This window comes from Mastomys coucha, unplaced genomic scaffold (assembly GCF_008632895.1).
Source record: "Mastomys coucha isolate ucsf_1 unplaced genomic scaffold, UCSF_Mcou_1 pScaffold3, whole genome shotgun sequence".
Taxonomy (NCBI): domain Eukaryota; kingdom Metazoa; phylum Chordata; class Mammalia; order Rodentia; family Muridae; genus Mastomys; species Mastomys coucha.
The window spans coordinates 51704215-51727268 of record NW_022196909.1 but is presented as its reverse complement, the minus strand read 5'-3'; the positions used below and the strand labels follow the sequence as shown (position 1 = coordinate 51727268).

The 23054-nt window shown below is 44.5% G+C and overlaps 2 protein-coding genes and 1 pseudogene across 6 annotated transcripts; 2 read left to right on the top strand and 1 right to left on the bottom strand.

Annotated features, from left to right (window-relative positions):
• The first annotated feature begins 116 nt into the window (after positions 1–116).
• Positions 117–12700, top strand: Mog (myelin oligodendrocyte glycoprotein). Its single transcript, XM_031347398.1, has 8 exons — positions 117–213; positions 2588–2935; positions 5854–5967; positions 8275–8295; positions 8593–8613; positions 10966–11082; positions 11367–11387; positions 11913–12700. Exons 1-8 carry the CDS (start codon positions 132–134, stop codon positions 11924–11926), a joined length of 738 nt encoding a protein of 245 aa, XP_031203258.1. The 5' UTR covers positions 117–131; the 3' UTR covers positions 11927–12700.
• On the top strand, positions 10306–10404 carry LOC116075638 (annotated as a pseudogene).
• Positions 12701–12816: 116 nt separating the features above from the next.
• Positions 12817–21470, bottom strand: Zfp57 (ZFP57 zinc finger protein). 5 transcript variants are annotated; one of them, XM_031347315.1, is made up of 6 exons: positions 21097–21470; positions 20557–20586; positions 19386–19470; positions 19047–19153; positions 17402–17546; positions 12817–13996 (listed from the first exon to the last, which is right to left on the bottom strand). In XM_031347315.1, exons 4-6 carry the CDS (start codon positions 19062–19064, stop codon positions 12915–12917), a joined length of 1245 nt encoding a protein of 414 aa, XP_031203175.1. In that variant the 5' UTR covers positions 19065–19153; positions 19386–19470; positions 20557–20586; positions 21097–21470; the 3' UTR covers positions 12817–12914. The 5 variants fall into 5 exon arrangements, with proteins under 5 accessions (XP_031203175.1, XP_031203177.1, XP_031203176.1 ...); XM_031347317.1 differs by lacking the exon at positions 19386–19470; XM_031347316.1 differs by lacking the exon at positions 19386–19470 and having other exon boundaries at positions 20557–21470.
• Positions 21471–23054: the final 1584 nt, after the last annotated feature.

The following is a 23054-nucleotide window of genomic DNA, read 5'->3' as shown; positions in this document are numbered from 1 at the left end:
AGGTTGGGCTTGGGCAGTAGTGCCCTCCCAGATTCTCCCTTCAGGCTTCTTGGAGTAAGGGACATGCAGCCGGACGGCCTTAGCCTGGCCTGACCTTGCTGTTAGGGACTCTGTCCCCGGTAACCATAAAGATGGCCTGTTTGTGGAACTTTTCTCTTCCCAGCTGCCTCCTCTCCCTGCTGCTGCTCCTCCAGTTGTCATGCAGCTATGCAGGTAAGCAAGCGTGCTCATTACAGCTCTGCAGATCTTGGAGCAGAAAGGGAGTATCCTTGGCTAACCTCTTTTAATCATCCTCAAATGGCTATATGAATTTCCTATCTACACTTGGGTCTGCTGGCGTGGTCTTTCTCTTTAGAGACTTTTCTGACCTTTTGAGGACTAAAATCCAAACCTTTCCCCATTCATATGGTGCTGGGAATCAAACTCAGGGCCTGGTGCAAACTAAGTTCATGCTTCACTACTAAGCTCTAGCTGTAGCCCTAGTTTCTCTTTTTTCATCTTTCAAAAGAAGAACACTAACTTCTTGGAGTTACTGTCAGAGTTAAGTGAGAGTGTTTTGCATTTTGCACATTAAGGCAATGCTTGTTTGTAGTAAATCTCAATAAATGTTTGTTGAGGGTCAGTGAGATGGCTCAGTGGACAAATGTGCTTGCCTCTAAGCCTGAATGCTAAAACGAAACAACACAAATTAAATATTTAAAAAAAAACAAAACCACATGACGTTATAGCACTGTGTTATGTTTGAGAACTTGTTCCACAGAGTAAGGCAGCGATACGTTCTTATACAGTGTTACGTTTGAGAACTTGTTCCACAGAATAAGGCAGCGATACGTTCTTATACAGGAGCCTGTTCTCCCACTAAGAGAAGAAATAAAGAAACAGTAGACAGAGTTCCATCTCAGGGAGCCATGTGATTGATTACGCCCTAGCCCAGGAACCCTCTGTGGGCATCCTGGAATAAGGAAGGGCCCAGCTTGCTTGCTAGTAGCTGATGCTCACTGGAGAGATGCTCAGAGCAGGTTCCAGAGCTGGCATGAGGCTGAAGGTACAAATGAAAAGAAGAGACTTCGTAAATAAAGGTTAGAGAGATGGCTTTGTGGTAAAGAGTATTCCTCTCTTACAAGAGACTGGAGTTTAGTTACCAGTACCCACATCCATGGGATGGCTCCCAACAACTGTAGAGCACTGGGAAGCACTTAGAAGTAGTAGGCCACATGACAAGGAGGAGACAAGCTTCTGAGCTGAGAAGTCAGAGATGGACAGAGCTGGTAGAAAAGTGGAAGCCATTGTCCAGATAGTTTCATGGTAGAGCATTCTGTCCTAGACATTCACAACATATATTTTACTAGAAACTGTTTACTTTGTATTAGTTTAAAGTAAATAAATAAATAAATAATAAATACAATTTTAAAAAGAGCCCTACTGAGGCTCATGAATTCCATTTAATATTCCCAAACCTGGCATGGTGGAACATTTGTGGGATAGAAGCAGAAGGACCAGAAATTCAAGTCATTCTCAGCTACATGGAAAATTAAGGCCTGCTTGAGCTATAAGCATTTCTTAAAAAAAAAAAAAAATGAGGAGAGGCATTGAAGGTACGATTCAGCAGTTAAGCACTCTTGCCGTTCTTGCAGAGGATCCGAGGTAGGGTTCCCAGCACCATCATCTGTGTGGTAGCTCACAGCTACCTGTAACCTCAGCTCCAGGGGACCTCATAGCCTCTTACAGATTCTAAGAGTAGCTGCACAAAGGTGGCATATGTTCACCCACTCTGACACAGATGCAAAACCATTACAAGAAAAATTGATTGTCCTAAGCTAAGTGTGGTGGCACATGCTCAAAATTCCAGCACTTAAAAAAGTGAGATAGGGGGATTGCTGTTGAGTTCAAGACCAGCCTAAGCTATAGAGCGAGACCCTGTCTCAAATTTAATAAATGGGGGCTAGAGAGATGGCTCTCTGGTAAAGAGTATATACTCTTACAAAGGACTGGAGTTCGGTTGACTCACAACAACCTATAACTACGGAACCAGGGGGGACAAATGCCTCTGGTCTCTGAAGTTACCTGCACTCTTGTGTGTACTAATGTAGACAATTTACACACACACACAGGCACACACACACACACACTTTAAAAATAAAACAATCACTAGGTGCAGTGGTATACAGCTTTGATCCTAGCACTTGGGAGGTAAAGGCAGGCAGATCTCTGTGAGTTCCAGGCCAGCCAAGGCTGCATAGTGGGACACTGTCTCAAAAATAAATAAAATAAAAATGAAAAATCATGTTTCCTTCCTCTCACTCTTTTTGAATCAGCTTTCCAATGATGGATGAATTTGTCACACCTGACTCTTGTTTTGTTGTTGCTGTTGTTGTTTTCCCCCCCCTTGTTTTTTTTTGTTTGTTTTGTTTTGTTTTGTTTTTTTGAGACAGGGTTTCTCTGTGTAGCCCTGGCTGTCCTGGAACTCACTCTGTAGACCAGGCTTGCCCGGAACTCAGAAATCTGCCTGCCTCTGCCTCTCGAGTGCTGGGCTGACTCTTGCTTTCGTTGCTGTTGTTATTTTTCCTCTCTTTGGTGTCTTGGACAGGGCAGTTCAGAGTGATAGGACCAGGGCATCCCATCCGGGCATTAGTTGGGGATGAAGCAGAGCTGCCGTGCCGCATATCTCCTGGGAAGAATGCCACGGGCCTGGAGGTGGGATGGTACCGTTCTCCCTTTTCAAGAGTGGTTCATCTCTACCGAAATGGCAAGGACCAAGACGCAGAGCAAGCACCTGAATATCGGGGACGCACAGAGCTTCTGAAAGAGACTATCGGTGAGGGAAAGGTTACCCTCAGGATCCAGAACGTGAGGTTCTCAGATGAAGGAGGCTACACCTGCTTCTTCAGAGATCACTCTTACCAAGAAGAGGCGGCAATGGAGTTGAAAGTGGAAGGTGAGTCCTCCAAGGTCATGAGCAGTATGACCTGCGGGGTAGCTGACCTCTCTTCATTCTTCAATCATTCAGCTGAGATAAGGTCTTCCTACCTAATCACAACACTTCTGAGATCAATTCCAAAGGAACAGACACATCAGTAAACAGGGACGCCTATGCTGTGGCTGTTGGTTATTTTGTTATTTGGATCAGGAAAGAAACTGGAATCAAAGTCGGTTTTCATGGCTAAGAAGGTGACGTTAGATAAAAGATGGTATCTAAGCTAGACAAATGCTTTTGCACGTCAGTTTTTGTTTTGTTTTGTTGTTTTTTGTTTTTTGGGTTTTTAAAAAGATTTAGCAGGGCGGTAGTGGCGCACGCCTTTAATCCCAGCACTTGGGAGGCAGAGGCAGGCAGCTTTCTGAGTTCGAGGCCAGCCTGGTCTACAGAGTGAGTTCCAGGACAGCCAGGGCTATACAGAGAAACCCTGTCTCAAAAAAAAAAAAAAAAAAAAAAAAAAGACTTATTTATTTATTTTATGTGTATGAGTCACTGTAGCTGTACAGATGGCCATGAGCCATCATGTGGCTGCTGGGAATTGAACTCAGGACATCTGCTTGCTCTGGCCCTGATCACTCCTGCCCTGCTCCCTCCAGGGTAATACACTGTAGCTGGCTTCACACGTACCAGAAGAGGGCATCAGATCTCATTATGGATGGTTGTGAGCCATCATGTGGTTGCTGGGATCCGAACTCAGGACCTTCGGAAGAACAGTCCACGCTGAGCCATTTCACCAGCTCATTGTTTTTGTTTTTACACGATGGCTTTTCAACATGCAGCCCTGGCTGGCCTGGAACTCATTCTATAGCCCGGGTTAGCCTCAGACTCACAACAGTCCTCCTGTCTCCCTCCTAAGAGCTAGGAGCTGGGATTAAAGGCATGTGCCGCCACAACTAGCTTTTTATATCTATAACTTAGGCAATCCTCCAGCCTCAGTCTCTGACGTGCTGGGACTAAAAGCATGAGTCACCGTGCTCAGCTTAAAACGATTACTTTAGAAACATGCCGATAGCTTGGAAGCTTGGGTGCTTCCCATGAGAGCTTGTTGAGTAATATAAGCTAGCCATAGAATATAAGGAACAAAAATATATCCCTGTATTTGAGTGTGGACATATATATATATATGTACATATATATATATGTATATGTATATATGTATATACTCAATATGTACATATGCATATATGTGTGTGGATTATATAACAGGAATATAATTTGTGGTATGTGTATGTGTGTGTAATATATGGCAGGGATAATTCAGTTGGTAGCGTTCTTACCTAGAATGGAGGCAACCATGGGTTCAGTCCCCAGCATAAACTGATCTTAGAACCTGAAGCCTGTAGCCGTAGCACTTAGGAGTTCAAGCCAAGAGGGTGAGAAGTCAGACACTAACCTAGAATACAAGAGACTGTCTCAAACAAAACAAAATAAAACCAAGAAGCTACAGAGATGGCTCAGTGCTTCAGAGCTTTTGCTGGTCTTGCAGAGGTCCAGAGTTGGGTTCCAGGACCCATATAACTCCAGTTCTGGGGGATCTGATGCCTTCTCTGGCCTCCACAGGCCAATACACCCACACAAATATACACATAAATAAAAATTAAGCAGAGGCACCCAGTAGTGGAGGAGACCTGTAGTTTCAGCGACACTGCTTTTTTTTTTTTTTTTTCTTATAACTTCATTTTCAGTATGCTTTGTGTGGTGGCTGATTTTGGAGTTACTTATTATTATTTGTCCTGCCTCAGAGTGGTTAAACCGTGGATAGGGAAACAGACAGGAGTGCTGAAAGTTAATTGCGATGTAATTGAAGAACAAAAGTGTTGTGAGCGCTGGGCCTCTGATCCTTTCCCTTCCTCCTCAGCACCTGCAGTGTGAGCATCAGACAATCCATCACTTCTGTATCTGAGGTGGGGGTGACTGTTGCCAGGCTGAGACCAGAAGATGCATTGTGTGCCCAGTAACAAAGCGCTATTTCTAGAGACAGCTTGCAGGGACATGAAAATAGCTGTGTGCCACAGAATGTTCTTCAGACAGCTGGGTTTTTTTTTTTTTTTTTTTTTTTTTTTTGGCTAGTGAATTTTTACTCACACAAAAAGTGGAAGGTCAAAACTTTAGCATACAGATTTTTTTTTCTCTCTTCCTGATCAGCAAATTCTCAGCTCATCTGTCAACTTCAGGACACTCATTGAGGCCCAACAAATTTCAAGTAAGAAAGATGGGGTGAGTGGAACAGAACGCACACTCGTTAAAAACAGTGCCTCAGGGGAGAATGCTTTCCTTTAAGTTGGTTTCCACATTCCAAATTCCTCTAATCAGATTGCCTGAGAGAGAGAGAGAGAGAGAGAGAGAGAGAGAAAGAGAGACAGACAGACAGACAGACACAGAAACACAGAAAGAGAGAGAGACAGAGACAGACAGAAACAGAGACACAGAGAGACACAGAGAGAGACAGAGACAGAGAGTGGTTGGTCTGAAACCACTGAATAATATTTGGAGAGTTGTAGTGGGAGGTAGAGGCTAGAGGACAAAAAGTTCAGGACAAACTTGCCCTGTTAACAAAACAAAACAAACAAACAAAAAACAATGACCACATCATCTCTTTTAGAAACAAGCTCACTTTACCAACATTTCCACTCTATGTCACCCTTCTTTTTCATTGAGACATGTCTTACAGCTTAGCCTATGAGTTGCAGCAATCCTCCTGCCTTAGACTCCAGAATGCTGGGGTTACAAGTGCGTAGCACCATGCCTGGGTGTGTCAGTATTTTTAAAATCTTGACGTTGGTTCCCTTATTCAACCCAACCTATTGCAGCACAGGCTCTGTCGTCTGCACAGGGTGTCGAGGAAGCAGTCTGAGTGACGTGTTCCCTCTTCCTTTCAGATCCCTTCTATTGGATCAACCCCGGTGTGCTGACTCTCATTGCCCTTGTGCCTACACTCCTCCTGCAGGTCTCTGTAGGCCTTGTATTCCTCTTCCTGCAGCACAGACTGAGAGGTATGGGTCTGTCAGGATCGTTTCCTGGTTCTTAGGGACTGTCAATCTTTAAGTGGTCTCAGTTCAGAACTACATGGCAGGTTCTACTGAACCATTTACCTTGCATCTACCTGTGAAGCAATACTGATAGCCTTGTTGCTGAGGAGGAAACTGAGTCTAGGTGTGGTTCGATGACTTGCTCAGATGACACGTTGCAGGCAGGAGAGCTCTGCCCTCCATAGTCCTTAGCAGCTTCATGAAACTGGGTGAGTAGTCTCTTCAAAGTCAGTCAGGTCTAAAATGCTAGGCATTTAAAAAAAATAAATCTTAAGGGCTAGAGAGATAATTCCATGCCTAAGAGCAATGGTTCCTTTTTTTTAGAGGACCGAGAACCCATATCAGACAGCTTACAACTATCTGTAACCATGATGTAACAACCATCTAGCTCCATGGGATCCAACATCTCTGGCTTCCTCAGGCCCCTGCAGTCATGTACATATACCTACATGCAGACACACACATGAATATATATTTTTTGTGTGTGTGTGCTTGCCTATATGTGCACATGTATGTGTCGGTACTGTAAGGGGCCAGAAGAGTCTCAGAGAACCTGGAAGTGGAACTCTAGGTGGTTGTAAGATGCTCTGTGTAGGTACTAAGAACTGCACTCCAGGTCCTATGCAAGAGCTGCAAGCACTCTTAACCCTGAGCCATGTCTCCAGCCCCACTACTTCCTGTTTTAATAAAGATTCTGAAATGAAAGTTTTTGCTACATGGAATGTATTTAAAAAAAAAAAAAAAAACTGTCTCCCCTGTCTTTTCCATTCAACTGTGGACATAAATTCAGCTGTAGAGGAAGTTGTTTTGTGCCCAGAGCCTGCAGTCAGAGTCTCCTTGTGCTGTGTCCTTCCCAGACCAAAACATGAGTTCTTGAATTTCCACCTTCTTCTGCTGATAAGAGAATATGGCAGCAAGGAGGGTTTGGGCCATGGAAAGGACACAAGTATCAGATCAACGACAGTTATGCACAATAGGCCGGTGTTCTACACTGTACTACATCCCCAGCCCCACAGTGAGGGTCTTTGTTTGTTTTTTTTGTTGTTGTTGTTGGTTTTTTTTTACCCAGAATTTCTGGTTACCTACTCCATGGCAAAGAAAAGGCTCTCCATCATCATGGCTGAATAGAGCAGGAATGAGCTAGGCATCCAACTCTACTGTAGACACCAACTATGACAAAAATCCTTAAGTTCTCGAGTCTCCAACTAGGGGCAGCATTTTCCTCTTTTTTTTTTTTTTTTTTTTTTTTTTTTTTTTTTTTTTTTTTTTTTTTTTTTTTTTTTTTTTTTTTTTAGCATTTTCCTCTTAAACTGTGGGAATATTACAGAGGAAAGTGTCCAATGCACATGCCATCATAAAGTAGCTGCTCACTAAATATATAGTTTCTCCTCCAGGTGGGATATGGGTTTATATTTACAAAATGGCAATCTTCTTGGCCATGTGAACTGAGCAAGGAGTAACGGAAGAAATGATAAACCCTTATGGTATAGGGCCAGAGAGACAGCTCAGAGGCTAAAAGCCTCTACTGCTCCTACAGAGGACTCAAGTTCTAGCCCTAGCACCTATCAGGCAACTCATAACCACCCATAACATTAGGAGATCTGACAACCTTTTCTGGACTCTAGGGGCACACATACTCATGTGTACACGCAGACACACACACAAACACACACACACACACACATACACACACACTCACTCACTGAGACACAGATAGAGTTAAAAATAATAAAATTAAAAAGAAAAAACTAACTGTGTGATTTGAGCATTGCAGGTTCCTAAGGGACAGTTCTGAAGACTTTTGCATTCTTAAATGCAAAAAGTTTTGGAGGGTCTAGTTGTGAACTGCAGCTATTTGTTAGACCTTTGACCAAAGAACAGTGGGCCCTGTTCTTCTAGAAGGTCAGTCTCTCCAGCCGAGCAAGCACTTTTGGGAGGGACACATATGGAGTTGTAAGAAAAGGGGCCAGCTAGATTAGCATAATCTGCCCTGACAATCAGCCCTATCTTTGCTGGAACAGACAGACAGGAAGCCAATCACCATCAGTTCCAGGCTCTTGTGGTCTTTATTTCATTATTCAATCAGACAATATTCACAGAAAGAGGCTGAATTCTTGGTTTTAAATGTAGAGCTCTTCCTACTCTCCTAAGACGCTCTCGGGCCATCAAAAAATTCCCCACACAAAGGTCCACGGTGCTGGGTGTGGAAGGAAGGGTCCTCCTACTGTCAGATCAGGAACTTAAAAAACTGCTTTTTTTTTTCTATTTTAGGAAAACTTCGTGCAGAAGTAGGTGAGTTCCAGGCACCCTCCCTCCCCAATCCCTCCTCTGATCTTTTTAGCTTAACCAAAATGTCCCTCTCTTCAGATGAGTTCTGCCTCTCCCCCAATGCTCCACCCTCCCTTCAATTGGGAACCTTAATATTTAAAACCATAGACAGCTAAAAATTAGAAATTGTTTTACCTGAGTTCTTTCAGCACGGTTTACTTTGCCTCAGGGCTAGAACCAGCTTTGAGGGATTTAGATAGATCCAAGGAAGGGGCTCCCTCTCAGCTCCTTACTGAGTCTGTTCTTATTTGTTCTTTTCAGAGAATCTCCATCGGACTTTTGGTAAGTTCAGGCATATCCCAAGCCTCCTATGCCACTGTGGGATTTCACTAGTGGCCTGGGGAACTAGGATGAGTGGCTTTTTGTAAGGCCCCTCTACCTTTTCTCTTCGAATTCAAGATCTATAGGAACATAGCAAACATTTATGTACCATATTCCAGTGTCAGGCCCTACACTGATTTTTACAAATTGTAAAACTTATCGTATAAGTGGATAAAGAGGTCCTTTGCACATAAAATTTCTTGCCCAGTGGGAAAAAATGAAATATAATTGAATAAGACACAACCACTGGGGCTAAAGACATGACTCAGTAGTTAAGAGCACCTGCTGCTCCCCTAGAGGACCTAAGTTCTATTTCCTGACCCTACAGCAAACAGCTGTACACACAAGGCGTCCATATGTAAGAAAATAAAATTTTGAGTTGTGGTCTTACTGTGTAGCCCTGGCTAACCTGGAATTCACTATGAACAACAGGTTGGCCTTGAACTCACAGAGCTCCACCTGCCTCTGCTTCCCCAGTGTTGGGATTAAAGAAAGGCACGTGCTATACTTATGTGGCAGAGTTAGTTTTCAGGAGTACAGTCCAAGCACATGATCCATCAGGGAAGGCTTCTCTGAGGAGAAAGTAAAGTCTCACTGGTAACTTTCTTTTGAGTCAGGGTTTCATGTGGCTATGCTGCCCTTCAAACTATGTCATGAAGGAAGGCCTTGGGTTTCTGATCCTTCTGCCTTCAACTCCCAAGTGCTGGTAAATGCATATTCAAGCATGCATGCCCCAACTAGAATGTTAATTCCTCAAGAATCATGTTTGCATTTTCTTCACTTCACATTGCAGAGTTCTTAAGGACACCACCAGCAACAGAGGAATATCCAAACATTTGTTGAATAGATTCCATACAATTAAAAAATAACATTAAGCAGAGCACAGCAAAGTCCTGCTCTGATCAATCTTCCTAGACATAAACAGCCTTTCCTTCGGAAGCCAGATGTAACCCTGTTCAGGTCTCCTGGTATTTGGCTACACCCTAGCACCTGACATTGGACCAGTATATGGACGTCACACGTGTAGTCTTTGAACGTATTTTATTACCCATGTGGAGGAGGTAAGTGTGGGCAAGTGCTCACACAGAGGTCAGAGGATAATATAAAGGAGTTGGTTCTTTCCTTCCATCTTGTGAGTCTGGGAATCAAACTCAGGTCTTCAGGTTTAGCAGCAAGTGCCCTTATCAGCTAAGCCATCTCACTGATGCCATTTCCATTGTGTTTTGAAATATCTGTCTGCATGCTGTGCTGGGGATCGAACTCAGAGCTCTGTAAAAGCTACAAGAATATAGCTCTACAAACTGAGCTACCTTCCCAACCCCAGGATTTTACTTATAAGATTTGAATGTCTAAATTCTTTTTTTTTTTTTCCCCGAGACAGGGTTTCTCTGTGTAGCCCTGGCTGTCCTGGAACTCACTGTGTAGACCAGGCTGGCCTCGAACTCAGAAATCTGCCTGCCTCTGCCTCCCAAGTGCTGGGATTAAAGGTGTGTGCCACCACTGCCCAGGTGAATGTCTAAATTCTTAACCATGTTTGTATCTTGAAATCATAAACACAACCAGTGCTAATACCAGTTTTTGACTTTTTTTTTTCCTTTTTGAGATTGCATCCCTAGCCTGCTGCTTATATCGTTAGTATAAGAAAACCTTACCGTGCTCGCTTCGGCAGCACATATACTAAAATTGGAACGACACAGAGAATGGTCCCTGCGCAAGGATGACATGCAAACTTGTCAAGTGTTCCATATTAAAAAAAAAAAAAAAAAAAAAAAAAAAAAAAAAAAAGAAAGAAAGAAAACCTTGCCTTTTTTTCTTTCTCTTTTTTCCCCTTTGTCTCCATGTCCTCCCCCCGTCCCCCAACCCTCTGCCACGTGGAGAAAAAAAAGAAAAGAAAACCTTAGAGAAAGCAGGGTTTGATGACTGGTATCCCAGTACCCAGAAAGCTGAGGCAGGAGGATTTCTCAAATTCAAGGCCAACCTGAGATACACAGCAAGAACCTCTCTTCAGACAACCCCCCCCCCAAAAAAATCCCACAAACAAAAATGCTAGAGATGGGGGTGAGGGAGGGTTAGTGTGTGACTGAACAGGAGCAATGCATGAAAGCGTCACACAACCTATTGTTTTCTATACTAAATCAGCGAAAAAGAAAAAGCTAAATTCAACTAGATGGAAATAAAAGCACAGCGCACCTCATCCAAATTCATGGACTCTACAGCGCATTGTCCCCAGAGTCCTTTGTCCTTTGGGGGCTAGAGGTTAAGAAAAGCGGGTGTGGCAGAGAGGGAAACACCTTGTTCTGTTTTACCATTCAGATCCTCACTTCCTGAGGGTGCCCTGCTGGAAGATAACACTGTTCGTTATTGTGCCTTTTCTTGGACCCCTGGTTGCCTTGGTCATCTGCTACAACTGGCTACACCGAAGACTGGCAGGTTCCGTGTCTGCGCAGTAAATGGGACCACTATGCAGCAGGGAACTCGGGCAGACCAGAACGGGAAAAGAGTGGAACCAAAGTTCTACTACATTCCAGGGCTGGAAATCTTCATGCTGTCCCAATGCTCGCCATTAGAATCCTCAGGAAAACTGAGAACCACTTAAAGAGATGCATAGTCCTCTTAATGGATAGGGAGGGTTGTCTGGGGAGGTGGTGGTGGTTGGGGTGTAGGGGGGTGGACTCCCACTGGTCACCCATCGACTCATCTCTCTTTGTTTACAGGACAATTTCTTGAAGAGCTAAGTAAGTTCTAACACCCCTCTTCACTCTTGAGACACTCATTATCCAGCCCTACAAAGCACTGTGCAAACCAGACTGGTCTGGAAACTATGGCAATCCACTTCTTGTCTCCAAGTGCTACTGTCACAAGCATGTACCACCGTACCCAACCATCTTAAATCCAGCACAGGGAACATGGTTACTGAGGGACTATAATCCCAGGAAAGGCTGGAATGACTCCTCCTGTGAGGGGAAAGGGAAGGGAATTAACAAGACACGTTTTCAGTACCAGAAAGGCTGCTGAGCCACTCTTACCTGTTCACTTAATAGCCTTTAGTGCCCCTTAGCCAGAATCCCACTTCTGCAGCCTCCTTTAACATTCTCCATAATAGTTATCCTCAACCTCACCTCCCTTCAAGACCAACCAGGAGGTTGAGGGTAATGGGGTTGAGATAACATGACCCCTGTGAACTTTCTATCTCCTAGGTGCAATGACTTCATAAAAAGAACCCACTGGAAGATTTTAAGTCACTTGTCTTTTTTTTCTAGGAAACCCCTTTTGAGTGATGGTGCATCTTCCTGGAGCGAAGGAGAGCCTGGCAGGTCCTTGGGGATGCCTCTTCTGGCCTCTTTGTTATGGACATATTCCAATCTACATCTACAGACACACTCTGGATCCCGAATAGAACTTGATTTCCCTCCCTCAACTGTGTCTTTCCTCAGCTCCTTCCTCTAACTTTTGACTTCCACATCTTTTTTACTGTCTTAGTCTGCCTCTAGAAAACACTCCATGGCTAAAGCCAGGCAGTCTATCAGGAGACACCTATGCACCAAAGTGATACAAGAGTGATTCTGCCAGCCGGGATACCCAGCACTTCAACATCATTATGAACTACAGAATATCAACTCTGCAAACAGATATTTCTTCCAAGACAAGTCTTGACTGGGAGGAATATCAATGCGGAGAGTAGGAGGTCAGGAACAGAAAAGCTCATAATACCAGGAAAAGCTAAGTGACCCAGGGTATGAATATGGGAGCCTGAACCAAAACCTGGAGCAAAGACTCAAAAGAATATTGATCAGAGAAACACCATCTTGCTTTGGCAGCCTGGTGGGAGGACCTTGAGAAGCAAGGGCTGAGAACTGGATCTGCTACCCCATGTTCCACACCTTGGTGTCCCTCATACTCCTGCCTCTCATTTCCTCCCTCCTATTTCTCTGAGTACCATGTGGTTTTTTTTTGTTTGTTTTGTCTTTTTCTTGCAACAATTACTACTTGGTGGTCTACCAGACAAGCTAGGTGCTAATGAATAATACAAGTTTCTCTGTGCATACTTTTCTTTCCTTGTGTATTTCCTTCATCATCCACTGCTCTCCTGCTCAAACCTCCTGATGGCAGGGGTCAATCTTCAGGAAAAGAAAAAAAAAAAAAAAAAAAAAAAAAAGACCTCCCTTTGACCCTCCCACCCACTTCTTTTATTTTTAAAAATTTTATTTACTTTGTGGGGTAGGGAGAGGGGGGTCCTGCAGGGGCATGTGTGAAGTCAGGAATCAGTCCTCTTCCTCTGTCCCAGAGGTCTCAGGGTTCAAACTCATGAGGTCATCGTCGGTGGAAACCTCCATTGCCCACTGATCCGCCTCATCATCATCCTCAGACAGGTCTTCTCTTTCAGGATTCTCTCTGTATGCACATTTCCGTCTTCTCTTTCTGGATTCCATCCTTCTTCCTGAGGATTCCCTTACTTTAAAAATATTTCCCTGCGCAACAGGTTCATGAAGATAGCCAAGCAAATAACCCAGGATTTCCCAGCATTTACTGAATCTGATTGGTCTTCGGCAGCACAGGTGATCCAGCAAGCTCTCCTTTCCCCTAAAGGAGCTGTCACAGACGGGGCAATTGTAGATCTTTTGCATCCTGAGTGTGTTGGATGAGTGGGCCTCTCTGCAGCAGACGTGCTGGTTGGGTTGGCGTCTGAAGTGGATCTTGAGGTGGCTTAAGAGACAGGTTCTCAGGGTAAAAGTTATGTGACAATAGGGACAAGAGATCTTTTCTCTTGAGCGGATCGCCGGAACAGAGTTGGATCTGACATTCAGGGACGAGGCTCCGCTGTTCCGTGCCTTAGCCCTGGCCACTGGTCCCTGGATCACTTTCACATACTTGAGGGCCGCCGCTTGGGATCTAGTTGTAGGAGGAACCCTACTCTTCCACTTCTGGTTGCTAGGCCCAGGCTTGTTTTGGTGTACCTTCAGGTGGCGGTTGACCTCAGACTGATCCCGGAAGCACTTTCCACACTCAGGGCATGAACGGGGCCTGTAACCTAAATGAGCACGTCGGTGACGGCTCAGGCCAGAAGCATCCCGGTAAGTCTTGCCACAGAGATTGCACGAGAAAAGTCTCTCTCCACGATGCTGAGACTTGTAGCGGCTTTGTGAATTGGTGACTGCCAGCCTCCGGGACCTCACAGGAAACTGGTGACTAAAGAGGAAGGTGTTCTTTTTGAAACATTTGCCACAGGTCAGACAGAAAAAGAATGGTCCACCTTTGAATACCCCTGTGCAACTGGAGGGCTTGTCCGCATCACCATCCTTATGTTCGGGACCCGGGGTAGGTTCTTGAGGTTTATTCTTGCTTCCTGTAGTAGAGGAGGGAAAAAACACAGTTCACTATGAGAATGCCAGCACAGTACAAGCCACTTTCCCTTTTCCCAAGCTTTAAAATGCAACCATTCGCCCTTGGACCTCATAGGCTAGAAATAGGGAAAAAAAATAATAAAATAATGGCTAGTAAAAATTTCATAGGCATCTTCTATAATTTCATATATCTAAATACCAACTTACATCATTGAAATCCATCTTCCCACTCTCAATATGACTCATATGCTCACAGATACTCCACAGATAACGAAGCAGTAACCCTCCCCTCATCCCTGACCACACGCACGTCAGCCAAGTACACAATATTAAATGGAGAATTCCCTACTGTAAGACCACATTCACATCACTTTTAAATTATAGATAATTATTCCATCTTATTAGTATTTTGGTTTATTACTTTATCTAGTACAGAAAACAGAACTTAGGACCTGGAGATATGGCTCAGTATAGCACAGCACTTGCCTAGTATACAGAAAGCCTGGGGTTCAATTCCCCAGCTCTGTAAAAACAAAAACCATGCAAATAGGCCTCAGTACTATGTGTGGCTGCAGCTTCAGGAACCACCTGAACAAAAAAATACTTTCAGATAACAGAGAGCTCACCTCCCAGTGTTGGGGAAGCAACACACAGACACACACAGATGTACCAGTGAGCTACATCTCTCGCCCAAAGGAAGACTATTGTATCATGAAAATTGATACTTGTAATTACTAATAATTGAATTGGAGTAAGAAGCAACACACCAGGACTGTCTGAGCCGGGAAGTGTGGCCAACCTAAATTAACATTCCTCTCAGTTCCTTAACTCCTATCTCTGGGGACAAGCTTATCCTTCGACAGATCAACATTGTCAAGATCTTGTTTCTCACTTCTCCCAGTTAGTGTCAAAGGGTGACACTAACTGAGGGGCTCACATGCAATCTCTTGATTCCTGGAAACTAGACTGCTTGTTTTGAAAATCTTGGCTATTTATTACGAAGCCAGTGGACTTAGAACTTTGATCTCAGGGTTTCCTCTAGTCCCAAGTCTAACACAGATGGGAAGATACTGAGCCTGGTGCACTAGGTCAGCTCACCATGCTGGGACTGTCCTGGGTCTTTTTTTATCCTCCTCTCTCCTCTGCATTTTTTTTTTTTTAATTACACTTTCGCTATTTTGCATGCATGTGTGCAAGGATACACATACCGCGGCACGCTTATGGAGGCCGGCAACTTGTAGGATTGGTTTTCTCTATACACCAAGTACATTCAAATTCCAGTTGTGAGCCTTGGTGGCAGGCACTCCTAACCACTGAGCCATTTTGCCGGCCCTTGGTTCTGTGAGATGATAGGCCCCCAAATACATGGTGAAATCAAGGTGTTGGGGTTACAGATGTGAGCTACCACACCCAGTTTCCTTTACAATTCTCACCCGTTGTCTTTGGAGAACAGAGACCTGATCTCTGTCCTTTTCCTTTTTGTAAGCTGTTCCAATCTGGTTTAGGCAAAAAAATATTTTAGCTCTAAGTGGAGTCATATTTTGGGTGGGGAGGAGGGCATGGCTTTGTTGGTTTTGGCAACAAGGTATCCATGTACAATGCAAGCTGGCTCTGAATTATCTCCATCCTTCTGAGTGAGATGCACTACCAAGACTGTCTGCAGTGTGGAAATGAAGCAATGTGGTCCCATGCTAAGCCCCATTACGTCTTATGCAGACAACAGGCTTGCCTTAAGAACATTAATCTAGGGCTGGCAAGATGGCTCAGCAGGTAAGAGCACTGACTGCTCTTCCAAAGGTCCTGAGTTCAAATCCCAGCAACCACATGGTGCCTCACAACCACCCATAATGAGATCTGATGCCCTCTTCTGGTACTGATGCCCTCTTCTGGTACTTCTGGTCTGAAGACAACTACAGTGAATTACACCGGAGGGAGCGGGACTGGCAGAGGTTCAATTCCCAGCAGCCACACACATGATGGCTCAAGGCCACCTGTACAGCTACATTGTACTCATACACATAAAATAAATAAATCTTTAAAAAAAAAAAAAAAAAAAAATTTAAAAAAAAAAAAAAAAAAAAGAACATTAATCTAGGGCTAGCAGCTCAATGCACCTGTCCATCTTGTAGAGGATTTGATACTGTTTCCAGTAACTGGTGGCTCACAACCATCCCTAACTCCAGTTTCAGGGGATCCCATCCCCTCTTCTAACCAGTATGGACGCCAACATTCTTATAAAATAAACCTTTAAAATGTGGGGGTTTGTTTTTAAAGGACATTAAGACACTTGGTTGCAGCTTCTAGTATAATGCCTCACACACAAGAGTGACTAAATATCGGTTGGATATACAGGCAAGGTATTTTTTGAGGTCGTTTCACAATGTAGTCCAAGCTGGCCTCAATCTCTATAACCAAGGTTGGCGTTTAGTTTGCAATCTTCCTGCATCAGATCCAGGAATGTTGGGAGTGTTGGAAGTCTTGGAATTACAGGCTTTTGTCAACAAACCAGGCCAGACAGGCAAATTTGCATATTTTCACAATATAATTAAAATAATAAAAGTGTTGCCCTGGGGTTGGGAAAGTAGCTCAGTAGATAACACTGCTTACCACACAGTCACAAGCACTAGAGTTTGATTCTCAGAACGCACATTAAGAAGGCCAGATGTAATGGCACTTAGATGTAAAACCCAGCACCATGAAGCATAAAAAGGCAGATACTTAGGGCTCACTGGTCAGTCAGCCTAGCAGAATCAGTGAGACCCAACACAATACGAAACGAAAAGTGCAGAGTGGTTGTATCCTGAAGAAGGAAGCCCAGATTTGACCCTGGCTTCCATGTGAGCATATCAGCGTACATATACATAAACACATATACAACATTATCTTTATTCCTGGGTTGCTTTTTTTTTTCAGGTTTATTTTTTGTGACTTTACGTGTTTTGCCTGCTTATATATATGGATATACGTGTATTTGTGTAGATATGTATATATGTATGTGAACCACATTCATGTCTTCATGTCTGCTGTCCATAGAAGTTAGAAGATGTGGGACCCCTGGAATTAGAGTTCCAAATGTTTCTGAGCCACCATGTGAAGGCTAGAAACTGAACTCAGGTCCTCTGCAAGAACAAGTACTCTCTCAACCCCTAAGTCACCTCTCTGGACCCATGCAGGTAGTCCAGGCTGGCCTTAAAGTTGCTATGTAGCTGAGAATTGCCCTAACCTGGTATCCTACCTCTGTTTCCAAGCCCAGTTTGTCATTTAAGTTTTGATTTCTTTTACTTTTACCTCTGAACTTTGTGACTCGGATCTTTCAGGCTGACTCTGGTCTATCTAAGTAGAAACGCCAACCATATTTTCTAAGGCTCAAGGACAGGGAGAATGCTGAGGGAGTCACAGTCTCTTACCGACGAATGTCAGGTTCTTGAAGGTTTCTGACATCACTTTCTGGTAAAGATTCCTCTGTGTAGAAGTCAGATATTCCCATTCGTCCTGGGTGAACGTCACTGCCACGTCCTCATAACTGACTGGTGTCCTGAATGGCTGGTCAGACTTAGAATGTAAACACAGAGACCTGAAATGTCTGCTCAGGCACTCTTCAGTCCCTAAGCCTCTCTGAACCATATCACATCTGCCTTGGCAATGCATTCAGGACTTTCTACAGTCCTGGCCATAGCCCATCCATCTACAGTCCTGGCCATAGCCCATCTATCTACAGTCCTGACCATAGCCCTCCATCTACAGTCCTGACCATAGTCCATCTACAGTCCTGACCATAGCCCAAATGCATAACCGAATCTCTGCTGAGTGTGTAAGCAGAACACACATTACAGATTCCCTTAACCTATCCCTGAGAATGTGGCTTCGCTTTTATAAATGCGGTACACCTGAGTCTCCGTGCCAAGAGCTTTCCGGAGGCACTAGCCTGCTCCTGGCCACCAGCTTAAATAAAGGACAATTATTTAGCCATATGTGTATGGTAGTATGTAACGTCCTCACTTGGACTATAAAAAAACTGACATAGTCTCAAGATTTAGAGAATTCAAACCTAAGAGAAAGACAATACCGTGAAAGGGTATGGGGAAGGAAGGGCACATAGTTGGGACATACAGACAGCAAAGGATTAGTACAGAAAAAAGAGACCCATTGAACTGAGAGAAGAGGAGGGGAGGAGAAGGGAGAGGAGAGGGGGGAAGAGGGGAGAGAGGGGAGGGGAGAGGGGAGGGGAGGGAAGAGGGGAAGGGAGGGGAGAGGGGAAGGGAGGAGAGGAGAAGAAAACTATGAAGGATTCCAAGGTGGTATGGGAGATATAGAAGATCTTGCCATTCCTTTTGTCTATTGTTTGTCCTGGGACAATCTGGGGTTCTATCAGATCTGCAGGCAGGTAAAAGACCTAAAGAAAGTCTAGGGCCTACCACTTCTTTACCTGACCGTCTCCTTTCTGTTGTTGGATTTCACTAGTAATCTCTCTATGTGCATGTGTGCCTTCCTCTATTTTTGCTGTTTTTTGAGAAATCTCTCACTGAACCTGGAACTCACCAATTCAACAAGAATATCTGGCTAGAAAACCTCTGGGATTATCCTGCTGATCTAGTCTGTCTGTCTTTCTGTCTGCCCTTCTCTCTCTCTCTCATTTGTTTTAATGTGGGGACTGAAGATCCCACATTCGCTCTTTAACTTTGTGCAACAAGTACTTTACAACATGCCGAACCATCTCCCCAATCCTTCCACCATAATCTTTCTTTTGGGCTTCTATAGAGCAGCTAACATCCTACCTACCCCACGGAGCAGTTTATCTTTAGCGGTGTCTCTTTCTACTTTTAGAGCCTTCTGGTCTGGATCCCAAGGCTAATGGGACTCTCTATTTCCCAAGTACTGTGCAGTTGGATGGTTCCTACAAGGGCCCCTGAATGAGATACTGCTTCTTGTAACAAAAGTATCTACTCTAAAAGAGGTTGTCTTCCTTGATGGTTCAACTCTCCAAACTCTCCTTTCACAACTGAGCTTTAGTTCCCTCAAAGCCCAGGCCATAGAGTTCAGGGTTCTGGTTACCTGTCTCTTAGCTGCCATTGTTTGGTAATGCCAGGCTGGTCCTAGGCGTTTGACTTCCAGTCCAGACTGCTTCTAGCCACAATTTGTTGTCACCCACTTCTAGAAATCTAAGGTTTAAGGAAAATATGTAATATCAGCAAAAGGAGAGAGTAAGGAACAAGTGCTTCCATAGAACCCAATGACTAACTTCCTGCACTGTGATGGAGCCTTCTCAGCAGTACCAAGTGAGGTAAATTGGCTCCATTTTCACAAACCTCAAGTCCTCCATTCCAGGACACGTGATCCATGGAAGAGCGATGCTTAATTCTAGATTCAGTTCCACCGAAGAAAAGTACATACCTGAATGTGTCACACACCACTCTGCGTTTGCCTCTTCTTCATCCTCTATGACTTGATCTCATTGGAAAGATGAAAGTAAATATCTCTTCCAGGACCAGAAATTAAAATATAGATTCTGTGATTTGAATATGTGCGTGGTATCCTGGGGCTCAAACCTAGCGCCTGCTAAGCAAGTGCTATACCACTGAACCTGATGCACACCCCAAGCTCTGTGACTTCAGTGTTTAATATAGACATACGACATTTACAATGGCGCTAGCCTCTGATGACCTCTCAAGCTGAAAATATCATTAGGTCAGAAATATAAGTAATACGCCTACCTACAGAACCTCATGGCTTAGTAACAAAGTACACCGTGTTGTTTCCTTTCCTGATCGACTAGTTGTCTGGAAAGCGCAGCCTGTGACTACGACCCAGCATGAAGGAATATCAGAGTATCTATCTATCCCCATGTACCACATAGTACTAGTCTAGAGACAAGTTAAATCAAACCCTAGGCTTTCCCATCATTTTGGATCATCTTAAATCTTGGCAGCATGAGTCCAGTATCACTTTGTACAGTACAGTGGTAATAACCCAACAACATTTAAATCCCTTGTTCACTCTGAAAATTTTATCTCTATTTCTCCTCTCTGGACGCAAGGGAAGCATAAAGGCACAGAGACTTCTCCCCCTTTCTTTTCCTCTCAATTCTTTTGCTGAGTGAAAGTACCAGCAGGGAGCAAGACATTCAGGGAATTGCTAACTCTGATCCCCAAAAAGTTGCCAGGGAAGCTGCATTCTGAGGCTGATTGTCTTCCTTCCTTCTGTCTCACCTCTCATCATTCTCCTGTTGAAAAACCTGCCCAAACAGTTAGCTCTAGGCTAGTATCTTCCAGGACCTGTCCTTAACCATTCTCAGCAAAGACTCCCTTATCAACAAGTCTTCACAATACCATGAAGATGTGTGGTGACCTAGACGGTTACCCAAACCCCAGGAAGGCTGAGACAGGATCTCCAGGAGTTCTAGGACAGCCTGAGCCACATAAAGCATAAATCGTCGTCATCAACAACAGCAACAGCAGCAGCAGCACATTTACACAAAGCAGGGAGGGGTCTTTAATACAAATTTAGGCTGCTTAAGGAGACTAACAGGTGTTTTGTACCTCCATTCACCTCCTCACTCATTTACCTCTGATTGTTCTTTCCTGGTGCAGGAGCCCTGAGAATGCAAGGAAACTGAATAAGACTTGGCTGTTGATTGGCAGGAGGTCAAGTCCCGTCCCTCCCAACTCCCCCCAGCATGGGAGACGGGGTTAGGCCTGGCCTGGCCTCACTCTTCCATTGGGTAAATTTCTGGAGGGACTGAGCAGACATCTCTCAATCCTGAGTGCACTCCTCTAACTAAAGCCCATTCATTGTTTTGAAAATCTGAGGAGTCGACCCCCAACAGCACAAAGGAAGCTAAGACAGGAAGATCAGCCAGACTTGCCACAATACACCCTGTCTGTTCGGCTCTCTAAATCTGGGGCCTCGCCGCTCTCACGCACACAATCTGACAAGAAGAAATACCCGCTGGCTTTGCTGGGTCTGCCCTGGTCCCAGACCCGAAATCCCCTGGGTTTCAGCCACGTGAGCCTTTCCACCGCGGAGCCAGGCCGCTTCTCCCACCCAGGTGTCGGGCCTCGTGGTCCCACCGCGAGGCTCCACCCGGGTCCCCGCACGCTCTCACCGCGCTCGACAGCCCTACTTGGGGCTCGGCAGCCCCGCCGTCCCCAACGCTCGTCTTCCGAGCTGTAGCCTCGGACCACAGCCACACAAAGGGCTGGGCGTGCGTTCCAGCCCGGACCAGAACGCAGCGGCGTGAACCCAGAAAGAGGCCCTTGCTCGAAGTCTGGAATCCGCTACTTTGTCCCTCTGCTTCCGTTCTGCTCCATCCGCAGGTAACACATCTCAAGTGGCAGTCTGCCAAGGTCAGAAATTTAGATCAGAAGAAGCCCAATGCCTGCATGCCACGCCTTCTCGTCCCGCCTACTGTCGGTCTTCACTGGTCTCAGCTGCGCTAGGAAATTCCATTTCCTAAGATAAGTATTTACTCCTGGGGTGGGGGATGGGAGTGGGGAATGTGGGTGGGAGATAGCAGTGGGGGGTGGGGGAGGCTGGGAAGGGCGGGTGACTCAATTTCCGCAATTCCCTGTACTAAGCTGCACAAAGCGAGTTCCTGGCCAGCCTGGGCTACACGTAAAACACACACACACACACACACACACACACACACACTCAAATAAAATAAGGTGAGACCAAAGGGAAACTGGAACACTTTGCAGACAAGTAAAATGAGTCGTGGAGCAACATCTTAGCTAAAGTAAAAGCCAAGAAAGCACAGGAGACTTAACATTCTGTAGTTACAGAATAGCTCGGTAATAAAGGAAGATTCCAGGAGACCTAGCACAGAGAGGCGATCACAACGACCTGTAACCAGCGAAGCCAACACTCTTCTTTTGGTACTATCCCGTATGTGGCATGCACTCACACACACAAGAATAAAAATAATGATTTAAAAAAAAAAAGATATAGACACTTCATGGGTATTACATCAGGGTCAAATCTTCTTTTAAAAGATTTACTTATTTATTATATGTAAGTACACTGTAGCTGTCTTCAGATACCCCAGAAGAAAGCGTCAGATCTCATTACGCATGGTTGTGAGCCACCATGTGGTTGCTGGGATTTGAACTTCAGGAGAGCAATCAGTGCTCTTAACCTCTGAGCCATCTCTCCAGCCCAGATAAAGTCTTATTAGCGTTTCACATACCAAATTCACTTCAGTCTCTCTTTCTCTCTCTCTGTAACCCTTTCTTTTTTTTCTTTTTGCTTTTAATAAGTTCAATTGAAATTATACCACTTAGCCCATGTGTCAGGCAGCCAAAGCACAAACATAGGTGGGGAGGGTGATAGGAAAGTATAGAAGGTACTAGGTTGAAACAATCCACATGAAACAGGTGAGTAATGAGGTAAAAATAAAATAAATTAAAAAAAAAAAACACGCTTTCCATCAATAACAAACTGTTTCTCACCCTGGCTTCAAAGTACCTTATTTATAAAATTGGGCAATCACAGTTAGCTGATTTAGGTTGATCTTCAGCTTTAAATAAACTATTTATTTATTAACTTATTTATTGTTTACTTATTTTCTTAGAGACAGGTCTTCCTAGGAACTCACTATGGACTGCTGCCTTTGAATTCAAGACCCCCTCGATTCAGTGATTGCAAGTATACTGTTGTACCTGGCTTCTGGTCCTTAGTTCTTGAGGTTGGAACAGGGATCTAGCTGATGTGACTGAAGCCACTGAGTTGTAAACACCATCTTGGCCAGCAAGTACCCCCAGCACACATTCTAACCCTATAGGACAAATGGAGCCCTTACAACAGTTTGGCCTTTCATGCTGGCCATCCTACTGGCACCTAGGCTATTCCCAGTTCATGTTTGATGTGCTGAGAACCGTTGAGAAAGCCCAGGTACATTCTAGCCCACTGCACCCCACCTTCGTCTAGCTCAGCATCCTTCTTCCTGCCTTGGAGTAGCAGGAATCCCCTGCTTTGTTGATGTCTAAGAAATGCTTTTGTCAGCCGGGCGGTGGTGGCGCACGCCTTTAATCCCAGCACTTGGGAGGCAGAGGCAGGCGGATT